The sequence below is a fragment of the Taudactylus pleione genome, unplaced genomic scaffold, assembly GCF_031769625.1.
Source record: "Taudactylus pleione unplaced genomic scaffold, aTauple2 ptg000313l, whole genome shotgun sequence".
NCBI classification, from domain to species: Eukaryota; Metazoa; Chordata; class Amphibia; order Anura; family Myobatrachidae; genus Taudactylus; species Taudactylus pleione.
The window spans coordinates 7,038,062-7,049,842 of NW_028284714.1; the positions used below are offsets into that span (position 1 = coordinate 7,038,062).

The 11,781-nt window shown below is 40.1% G+C and overlaps 1 protein-coding gene across 5 annotated transcripts in view; it reads left to right on the forward strand.

Moving 5' to 3' along the window:
* NRXN2 (neurexin 2) overlaps positions 1-11,078 on the forward strand; it is an 899,334-nt gene extending 888,256 nt beyond the window's left edge. For 3 of the 5 annotated variants that reach the window (XM_088442540.1, XM_088442541.1, XM_088442543.1), the window contains one exon: positions 9,063-11,078. In XM_088442540.1, coding sequence (XP_088298666.1) covers positions 9,063-9,946 — 884 coding nt within the window. In that variant the 3' untranslated portion in view covers positions 9,947-11,078. The remainder of the gene's footprint in view (positions 1-9,062) is intronic. The other 2 variants (XM_088442544.1, XM_088442545.1) reach the window with 1 other exon arrangement.
* The last annotated feature ends 703 nt before the right edge of the window (positions 11,079-11,781 follow it).

The following is an 11,781-nucleotide window of genomic DNA, read 5'->3' on the forward strand; positions in this document are numbered from 1 at the left end:
AACAATAATAATAATAATAATAGAACATCACATAAGAACACCAATATACAGTCAGGTCCATAAATATTGGGACATTGACAGAATTTTCATATTTTGTCCTCTATTCACCACCACAATGGCTTTGAAATGAAACAAACAAGATGTGATTTAACTGCAGACTTTCAGATTTAATTTGAGGGTAATTATATCCAAATCAGGTGAACGGTGTAGGAATTACAACGGTTTCTATATGTGCCTCCCACTTTTTAAGGGGCCAAAAGTAATGGGACAAACTAAACAATCCTAAATCTAACCTTCACTTTTTAATACTTTGTTGCAAATCCTTTGCAGGCAATTACAGCCTGAAGTCTGGAACGCATAGACATCACCAGACGCTGGGTTTCATCCCTGGTGATGCTCTGCCAGGCCTCTACTGCAAATGTCTTCAGTTCCTGCTTGTTCTTGGGGCATTTTCCCTTCAGTTTTGTCTTCATCAAGTGAAATGCATGCTCAATCGAATTCAGGTCAGGGGATTGACTTGGCCATTGCATAACATTCCACTTTTTAGCCTTAAAAAACTCTTTAGTTGCTTTTGCAGTATGCTTCGGGTCATTGTCCATCTGCACTGTGAAGCGCCGTCCAATGAGTTCTGAAGCATTTGACTGAATATGAGCATATAATATTGCCCGAAACACTTCAGAATTCATTCTGCTGCTTTTGTCAGCAGTCACATCATCAATAAATACAAGGGAACCAGTTCCATTGGCAGCCATACATGCTCACGCCATGACACTACCACCACCATGCTTCACTGATGAGGTGGTATGTTTTGGATCATGAGCAGTTCCTTTCCTTCTCCGTACACTTCTCTTCCCATCACTCTGGTACAAGTTGATCTATGTCTCATCTGTCCATAGGATGTTGTTTCAGAACTGTAATGGCTTTTTTAGATGTTGTTTGGCAAACTCTAATCTGGTCTTCCTGTTTTTGTAGCTCACCAATGGTTTGCATCTTGTGGTAAACCCTCTATATTCACTCTTGTGAAGTCTTCTCTTGATTGTTGACTTTGACACATATACATCTACCTCCTGGAGAGTGTTCTTGATTTGGCCAACTGTTGTGAAGAGGTTTTTCTTCACCAGGAAAATAATTCTTCTGTCATCCACCACAGTTGTTTTCCGTGGTCTTCCGGGTCTTTTGGTGTTGCTGAACTCTCCAGTGTGTTCTTTCTTTATAAGAATGTTCCAAACAGTTGATTTGGCCACACCTAATGTTTTTGCTATCTCTCTGATCTGTTTGTTTTGATTTTTCAGCCTAATGATGGCTTGCTTTACTGATAGTGACAGTTCTTTGGATCTCATATTGAGAGTCGACATCAACTGATTCCAAATGCAAATGTCACACCTAGAATCAACTCCAGACCTTTTACCTGCTTAATTGATAATGCAATAATGAGGGAATAGCCCACACCTGTCCATGAAATAGCTTCTGAGTTGATAGTCCCATTACTTTTGGCCCCTTAAAAAATGAGAGGCACATATTGAAACCGTTGTAATTCCTACACCGTTCACCCGATTTGGATGTAATTACCCTCAAATTAAATCTGAAAGTCTGCAGTTAAAGCACATCTTGTTTGTTTCATTTCAAAACCATTGTGGTGGTGAATAGAGGCCAAAATCTGAAAATTCTGTCAATGTCCCAATATTTATGGACCTGACTGTATATACAGTGAAGCAGAATAAATTGAAACCAAAATCAAAGCGTCGGAGAAAGGGAGACCAGGATGACACCAGCCACATAGGAAGTAGTCCTGTGTGGCTGGTGTCTCGCCAGCCACCTAAACCACTGCATCAGTGGGCTGTTAGCAGAAGAGGAGTATGGAACTCCCGCTGTCTCAAAATCACAAGGGCATGGATCACAATTTCAAGGGCCTGCACCTTATTTTTTATTGTTTTTAGAAGTGGTATCATGTCCGAGTGCCAGTGGTGGGCTATAAGGGCCTTCGTAGTTATCAAAATATGACCCATCACCATAAGGTCTGTGGGGGCCCCAGGGCAACAAACATGTGGGTACCCCTATTAAATGTGATGAATGTATGCACAATGGGGACCTTATGCAGAGCCCCCAGTAGTGTCAGTGCCCACAGTGGTAGTGCCCCGTATGCAGAGCCCACAATGGTAGTGCCCTTTATGCAGTGCACCCAGTAGTAGTGCCCCCAGGAGTGGTGCCTCCTGTAGTTATGCCCCCAGTAGTAATGCCCCTTGTGGTAGTGTCCCCAATAGTAATGCCACCTGTATACAGTAAATGCCTCCAATAGTAATGCCCCCCAGTAGTTTTGCCCCCAGTAGTCATACCCCTTGTTTGTGTGCCCAATAGTAATGCCCTAGTAGTAATGCCCCCTGTATAAATACTTCCAGTAGTAATACCCCTGTAGTTGTGCCCCCAGTAGTCATGCCCTCTGTGGTATTGGCCCCAGTAGTAATGCCCCCTGTAGTAATACCCTCTGTATAAATGCTCCTAGTACTAAAGCTCCTGTATTTGTGCCCCCAATAGTAATGCTCGCTCTGTAGTAATGCCACCCCGAGTAATGCCCCCAGTAGTAATGCCCACCACCCAAGTAATGCCCCCACCCGAGTAATACCCCCAATAGAAAAGCCGCTTGCACAAAAAAAAAGAAAAAAAGCTAATACTTACCTTAAGCTCCGCTCCCGCGTCCGCTGCCATCCACGTCCAGTCCGCTCCTCTGCACCATGGGAGAGATGTCATTACGTCTCTCCCATAGTGCACTGCATGAGACGGAAGCCAGAGCTCACGAGTGAGCTCCAGTCTCCGGCTACCGCTGCGGGGAGGGAGCCGGGCGCCAGCTGGTTACAATCTCAGCGGGCACTTGGCAAATGGAGCCTCCCTGCGGCATCGGGGTTAGGAGGCGGGACTGGTTCTGTCTCCATTTTAACCCCGATTGGTGTGGGGGCCTAGGGACGGCCACCCCTGTCGCCCTCCCATTAATCCGGCCCTGCCCATTACATATCTATCAAGGCCATGCTTTTTAGTATTGGCCCCAGACCTCTAGGAGTAGCATTGACCCATCCTCATACCCCTTGGTCGGTGGGTACCTGGGAAAAAATATGTTTCCCCTAATCAATTCATTTCTGTTTCTACTTTAAAAAAAATGGGCCCCCTATCTATCTATCTATCTATCTATCTATCTATCTATCTATTATCTGTGCCCCCATTAGACATAAAATTAATATTTGGGCCCTCTTTATTAAGTTCAATAATAAATAGTAATATTGTTACATTTATTTATTAAAACATTTAATAGATGTGCAGCCAGTCAGGAGCTGTTTTGCATTGTGGATAATGATAACTCTGAATTAGCTGCCTCCTGTAAAGTAGGCCAGCTTTATGAAACAGTCCGGTCGCTACTGAGGGGTTTTTCTTTCCCTATTCCCTTGGACTACATAAATAAGGCACTAAATTAATTATTTATCACACACTTAGGGCCCATATTATTATTATTATTATTATTATTATTATTATTATAAAAAAGAAGCTCATATTACAATTCTAATAAATAAAAGTCCCCAAAGAAAGGGGGCACATTTATCAAATTTTATTTACAGTGAGGTCACATATATTTACTGAGTGTGGTACAAAATGTTGACTTTCAGAATGTCAAGACCAGAATGTCAACATGGTCGGAATGTCGACATGGATGTTATGTGTCAATATGTGAAATGTCAACATTCACAATTTCAACATTGACTTTCGACGTTCGGCATGTTGACACAGTGTTTTCAGTTGATTTGAGCCCTAACTCTAAAGCTAACCGCAGCCTTACCCTAACAGCAGCCTAACCCTGACTCTAAAATGGTATGTCGAAATTGTGCCTGTCGACATTATTACTGCATACCATATTTACTTATTTATATAGACGACAGAGCACACTTTTTCATGGTATAGAAATTAATTTTATTGATTAAGGCCGGATAACACATTTTTTTTCCTCTGGTATCAACAGAGGAGTGGTACAGTACAAGGATAGTGCCAGTACCACTTTGATTGGGCTATAAAGTTGTCAATTTAAGGGATTCACCACCCACCGTACATCGATAGTGAATTGCATAAGAACTGTCCAATTCGCTGGGTATTATATCAGCGACTTAGGTCCGTATTCAATTTGAGGTGAAATGTCAGAATCGGCAATAATTTATCGCCAATGACGTAATTTTCGCCTATTTGAATTATCCCCGTATTCAATTTCAAAGACTTTTCGCTGGTGCGAAAAGTCTATGGAAAAGAACAGGGATAACTTTTCACCATGTTTAACATGGCGAAAAAAGTGCAGAATTGGGGTTTAGGGGTGCAGGCTTAAAAAAATTAGCCTGCACCCCTAGGAGTATAATTTAAAAAAAACTGTGTCAAAATAAGTTGGAAAAAATAACGGGATACCCCAAAAAATTGACTTTAAATTTGGGGGTGAAAAAAAAAAAATAGGGGAAAAAAATGCTAAACTAATGAAATTAATGCTGGTGGGGTCCCCAAGTATGCGGCAGGTGTTTTCTTAAATGCGCAGAGTAGCGGCAGGTGCATTTTTGCAGAATTTTTTCAATTAACTTTAGGGACTTCAAAATATGCTTACCCCCATTTTCATGTACCCCAAATTTGATAGGAATAACTAATTTCAAAAAAAAAAAATGTAAGCGCTATTCTTCATCACTTCTTCATAGAGATCAATATTGCTGTGAATTCACTGCGAGTTTCAACTGCGAGTTGCCAAAATCGAGCCCTATTTAATTTCCTACTTTGTATAATAGTTTTTACCTCTCATTCTCTGATCCAACATCAGCAATGGCACCGAGAGTGGGGGGGGGGTAGTGGATACTAATTGCCCGGGCCCGCGCTCTGTCAGCTGCTAAGGGGGCCCCTTGTGTGGCTGCTGACACCCCCTGCACACCAACAAGGATGAGGGGACATGAGGGCAGGGGGACACTCAGGAGTAAGTCTCTCCCCATAGAAGCCATCTATGAGACTTTGTAATCCCTGTGGGTACTGCAGCGGTGCCGCATATACTATTGTTTCATATTTTTTATGAGGGACTTCCCTAGATTGGTCACAGCCCCTCTCAGTACCATGACCTATGGCGAATTCTACTGAATGGTAGTTGGGCAGAATTGTGATTTTCTTTCTGAGACAGCATCTCAATTGGTTTACAGTTATTGATTCAGCTCTTAAGTGTTTAACAAGTTAACATTCACATTCTTTAATGGACAAAGTATACTGGATAAGGTACAGTTACCAGGGCCATATTAACATTTTGTGCTTCCATAGACACTGCTCCGAATGCTGCAACAGTCTATTTCCCCAACTACTGCAAAGTCCTACTGTACTGATGTAGATTAAACAAATGAAAATATATGCAGTCCTAATTTAGTCCATGCATAAATAATACTTATGCCTGTAAAATCATAGATACATCATTATAATATGTCAATAATAATAATACAATTTTAATGTGCAAAGTATAAAAACAGTGGCGCCTGGCTGCCTTAGGCCCAGCCCTAGGACTGTGGGACTTTCCACAAATACAGGCCCAGCAATCACAATCTTCTTGGCTCTGGTCATGTAGCTTACAGTGGTCAAGTAGTATTTTTTATCATTATTACTTATGTACAGTTCTTTTTTTTTTTTTAAGAAAAAAGGTGCCGGCACTCATTAACATACCAACCAAATCTGCTTAAAAGCTTAAAACAATATAAAAAGAGTTAATGTAAAATGAGTCAATAATTGGAGAAAACAACATTCTATACTTGAAGTACAACTATACTAGTGCACATCTGTATACAGGGTCGGACTGGCCTAGAGGGGTACAGGGGAAATCCCAGTGGGCCCCACACCCTACTCTAGGGGTCATGTTCCAGACTGTGCACTGAATTGTACACTGTTACTCTATTGGAGGTCAGTTACCTTGTGGAGCAGGACCACTGAAAAACATTGGTTCTTAGTTTTCTTCTATAGAAACGACACCAATATTTTACTAATGGTTAGCCAAGCAACTGTCGTGGCTGGCCACATGCCTTCTGGTGGATGACCACACTCCTTACGCATTGCTCCCTACTACTGCATTCCCCCCAGTGGGGCCTTTATTCCCCAGCCGACAATGTCTGTATATCATCATATTGCACCATTATACCCATCTGTGATCTTCAAAAGATATAAAATCTGAGTTGTAGGATACAGATTCGCAGATTGTTTAAATATATTTTGCAGAAAAGTGATCTATTGATCACTATGATGACAAAACACTAATCACAGTAGTGACTGCAAACAGTAAACAAACCAAATATGTTTCCCACTGCACTCAGAGTGCATCCAGAGACTGATGTTTAAGGTGCCCATACACGGTGTGATTGGCACCTTGCGCTGCAACGGCCGATCCGACGGCCAATGTACCAGACAGTCCCCACACACAGAGCGATCCATTGCCCGACCGCCCAATATGCCGGTACCCCCCTCCCCAACCTGCATAACGCATCATACATCGCATCCCCAGATCAAGTGAACATGCAGTACAATCTGGAGGTGCGATGTACGACCCCACGGGAGTGCACACTGTCCAATATCATGCCCACACATGGTATGATATAGCAGTGATATCGTACAAATCCGTCAGAGCGGCTGCTATATCGCACCATGTTACATCTGAAATAACTAGGCTGTGTTCCAGTGATTCACCTCAAACAGTAGGTCACTATTGAGGTATGTTGCTTGTTGCGAGTGTGGAGAGGTGCCAGCTTCTCCTGACTGCACAACATAGAGGTCAGAGAGCAGAGCTTGTGCTGAGTTCTCATCAGAGAAACTCACCACACGTAAAAACAAAGGCGCCATAATGGTGCACTGTCACCGAACAACATTTTTACTGAGCGGGTAGAAAATACTTAATTTTGTATTGGCACATACTGGCACTGCTTAGTAATATAGTGCCACCATATTTCACAGCTCTGCAGAGAAAATATTTGCCATTCACAGCAGTCATTCACATCAGTCCCTGCCACATGGGAGCTTACAGTATAATACCCTAACACACACGTAAGCGCACATGCAGGTAATTTTGGCAGAATCCTATAGCATTATATTTTTGGAATAGGGGAAAGAACCAGAGCACTTATAGGAAACCCACCAAACAGGGGGAGAACATAAGAACTCATAAACTGTGGTTGAGAATTTAACTTATGACCCCAGCACTGTGAGGCATTAAGGCTAAGTGTAAAATGTGATCCAGGAATAGTCATGTGCTAGGTAATTTAGCCTCACATGTGGAACTGAGGACAGTATATTTAGTGAATTTAGTGAAAAAAAATCAAAGTGTTTTAACTGTTAGAAAAGTAGGATATATACATTTTGCAATAAATTAATTATATAGACTAAAATGTATGTAAATACAATGCTTTGGAGCATTACATTGTGTGATCAGTGCCACATTACTTTTTGGAAATAACAGTGCAATTTGATAGTATACAATTTAGGCAATCCATTCTTTAAACTTTAATGAATTGTTATAAAATTGAGAAAAGTTGGCAAGTATTGTGTTTTTATCGGCAAGGTATTTTGTTATTAAAGGCCAGATTTATATATTGGGGTGTTTCTGTCTCCCTTACCCCTATTTAATAGTTTCCTTTTTTGCTTTGCTTTTATTTTTATAACATAATCTCTATATAATTTAAATGTTCATGGTCATTACGTTTTTTTACGTTTTTTAAGGACAGTATAGCTTATGGAGGAACACTCATTAAGCTATACCGGGCCTGAAATACAATATATAATTAAATAGTGCTAATAAAATATATTTTATATATGATGTATGGGTAAAATAAATGACATTTTTAAACTATAAAGTGACCGTGAAACAGTAAAAGTAAATAAAGCAAAAAGTGTTTTTTTTTACCCAGAGGTTTCACAGTTTCTTTTGTAATTTTTTTTTTTGTCTTCATGCTAAAATCACATGTGGCCAATTGTTTGATGTAAGTTGTCTAAATATTCTGAATCAATTTTATTTGATGAGAACAGGACAGCTGAAATAAACAGAGTTTACTGTAGAGAGGTGGGGGAGAAATGTCAGATTGATGGGGTGGGAAGACCAGTATGTTTGAGGTAAAGTTGTTAATGTAGACTCAGGATGGCTTGTCGGCAAGTTTAAGGGGAATAGTTTTATAAAAATAGTTTAGGAAAACATGAATGAGGGCGGAAAAGAATACAGGAAGTAGTTATAATTTTATCAAACTGCCAGAACAGACAGAAAATAATGACAAAGAAATAAAATAAAAAAGTTAATTAAAGAGGAAGCAGGCAGCCATATTGTTTTATTTGAATAGGTAAAAAGGGGCACTTTAATATAATAATATAAATTGTTCAGATGCGGAGTAGGGGCTACTGTACTTAAGAACAGAGGGTGGTAAAAAAAAATAGAGCAAGCAATGTAGTTACAGAGAAGTTATAGAGAGAGACTAAAGGTAAAAACCTTTGACATAAGAAATACACTATGCTGAATTGTATATATTTTAGTGCTAGTATAGATCAGTAGCACAGACATGTGTGTGTGATATAGATGGTCAGTAGATGGTCTAAAATATATATATATAAATATATATATATATATATATATATATATAATATGAGTAATAGTTATGGAATAAGCATGGGCTATATAGCAGAAGTGGTCAGGTGAACAGTAGCCAAAAGTAGCTGTAGTCTGTTGACAGGGAAAGTATTGTCAAGAAATAGTAAGAGAAGGGTATTAATCAATATGTAAAATAAATAAGAATAACGCCTAATTAGTCACTATTCAGTTGTGTAGTTAAGGTATTTAGCATAATATAGTAATGTCACAGAGAGTTTATTAGATAGTTATCATTGTATGATAGAGCATATTGGGTTTAGTAATGACTGCTAAGCTGGTAGCCTTAGATCTACAAAGGGAGTTAGAAGATAGTAGTGTGTTGACCATATGTGAAGATTCTGAGGTTTTTACTCACACAATTTTCTTTGCTGTTTTCTCTGTCTGTTTTTCTCTTGTTTATTCACAGGAGGGGAATTAATATTACCCACGATAACTGAAGATTCCTTAGATACCCCTCCCATTGCTACCCGCTCCCCCTTTGTACCTCCTCCCCCAACTTACCGAACTGTCCTCACTCTGGACACCACCAAAGATTCCTTGAGTGTTCCTTCTAATTTGAGGCCACCATGCCCTTCTGAGCAAGAGGATAGTGATTGCGAGGAAGGAATAGAGGTTTCTGGTTATGCCTCAGGGGAGGTATTTGAATCAAGTTTCCCTCCTACTGATGATGAGGACTTCTATACCAGTTTTCCATTGGTAACAGATAGAACCTTGCTGTCCAGAGATGCAGCAAGGAGACCTCCTGGCTCTCGACCAAATACAAAGGCAGGAGGTTCAACCTCCTCCCCTTATGACCTTCTCACCTCCACCACATCCCCAGACCTTGTCCGGAACATCCCTGCCGGCAAAATGAATAACAGGGAACCCCCAAAACCCAATTTAGACCAATACCCTCATATCCCTACCTCTTTCCAGCTGGACAAGCTGAACAAGCAGAGGTTCCCACCTATAACTTCTTCCCCTAATTTTCACAATTTTCCTACAGCAAATCCTACGGGCTCAGGGGAGAAAGGATCTCCTGGAGCAGTGGAAGTTATCAGGGAGTCCAGCAGCACTACAGGAATGGTTGTAGGAATTGTGGCAGCTGCTGCTCTCTGCATCCTCATTCTCCTCTACGCAATGTACAAGTACAGAAACAGGGATGAAGGGTCCTACCAGGTGGACCAAAGCCGGAACTACATCAGCAACTCAGCTCAGAGTAATGGTGCTGTGGTTAAAGAAAAGACTGCACCTGCCACCAAAACAGTTGGTAAGAGTAAGAAAAATAAGGACAAGGAGTATTATGTGTGAGAGCTTAGAATGGACTCTCCCAAATGTGGGAGTATGGTTGGCAAAATCCAACCAACCATTCAATGGAGATACAAGACTGACCCCCATGCTGTGACCAATTATTGACTAAGCAACAGTGACTAAGCCCCAGGTCAACAGTTGGCTGTCACCTTAATCAACCAATCCACTGCTTAAACAACTGCCAACTGTTAAAAAACCCAACTAAGGGTCATCCAGACATTAACCTTTGGTCAGCCATTTGAATGTCAAAAAATAGCAAACCTACAGCAACTAACTAAGGAAACATACACAGACATAACCACTGCTCATCAAATCACCGAACAGTGGATGAACACAAATCTTCTACTAATTGATGGTAATATGATCATCTGAAGAAACTGCTTAGAACAAGAGATGCCTCTACTTTTTAACAATATTGTACTTAATGTTTCCCACCTAAACTTTTCTCTTTAAGCATAAAAAAGGAAATACATCTCCTCCTATTTCTTTTCTTCTCATGTCTTCTTGAGGAGTAAATGCCAATATTTCCACTGACCTCTTGTGTGATGGAAACTCTTTACAATTATTACAGATAAACAATTCTAAAAAAAAAAAACCCTAGAACTTGGTTCCTGCCTAAGGGTGGTAGTACCAGGTAAGGGATATAGTGTGGAGATCTCCTTCCACGGACAAACATGCTGAAATTAGGAGAGATGGTCAGTAACGATCAGTCAACTATAATCCTTTAACAACGTGGAGCCATTGAGGGGAGAGGATGGTAGTGTGTTGAGAGACAAGGACTTGGTAAATTATGTTGGAAAGAGGGCTAACAGGACTGGCCTTGGTTATGCTCTCCCCTCCCTTAACCTCATTGCCCCTCAATTTCCTCTATGCCCTCCTAAAGATCAAGGTTATTTCTATTCTGGTTTGTGTGGTGTTGTCTTGGTTTTTTGAACGCTGAGCCGTGCGTTTGACTACTTCGTGGACTGAATCTACTGCCCCACACCCCTCAAGAAATCATCACCCATTTTACCACCCTAGGCGTTCTCCTAATACCCCTTGAAATAAAATGGACTACAAATAAGGGGTTTGGGATACCTGGGCAAAGAGAGTATCAGAATATCAATAAAGCAAATGTTACGGCCTTGTATAAGAGTGTTGACATTGTTAATGGAGAGAATTATTCATATATTTCAGTTTCTTATTTTTGTCTATATGCAAATTGGGATATCATTTAAGTTGCTGTTTATTGAGTATAAAATCACTGTTTCTTTCCACAAGAACATTTTAATAATAAGATGACGATTAATAAGAGGAATACACATGGTAAAAATATCAAAATGAAAATTATATGACCCCGGGTACAGATAAAGTGCCAACAATCCAGGACATCTCAGATATGCCTTAAACACTTGTGTCTAGTTTGTTATTAGATGTGTAGTGGACATCAATTCTTCAATCAATTAAATATGTATAACTTCTCCTTTCCTATATTTAAGGAGTGACACTGATGTTTATGATGGTTGGTTAAAAACTGTTTAGTTAATCAGACTAGCACTGTTGAACATTCTAATTAATTAGGCTAATTATTGTAGTATATAACTACAGTATATATTTACTGGCTAGAACCAATGAGGAAACATGGTGTCATAAAATAGAGGCTATGTCTAATAGCTATAGAAAAGAACCTTACAACATAATATTTACAAAGGATAACACTGCTTGATTATCTGAATTATTACAACACTCCAGTATAGGTGTAATAATTGTATTATTTGTAACATAGATTTGTAAGTAATACACATTGGGGCTATGCAGAGTTGAACGCAGGTCTATTTGCGGAGTGTATCTTGTTT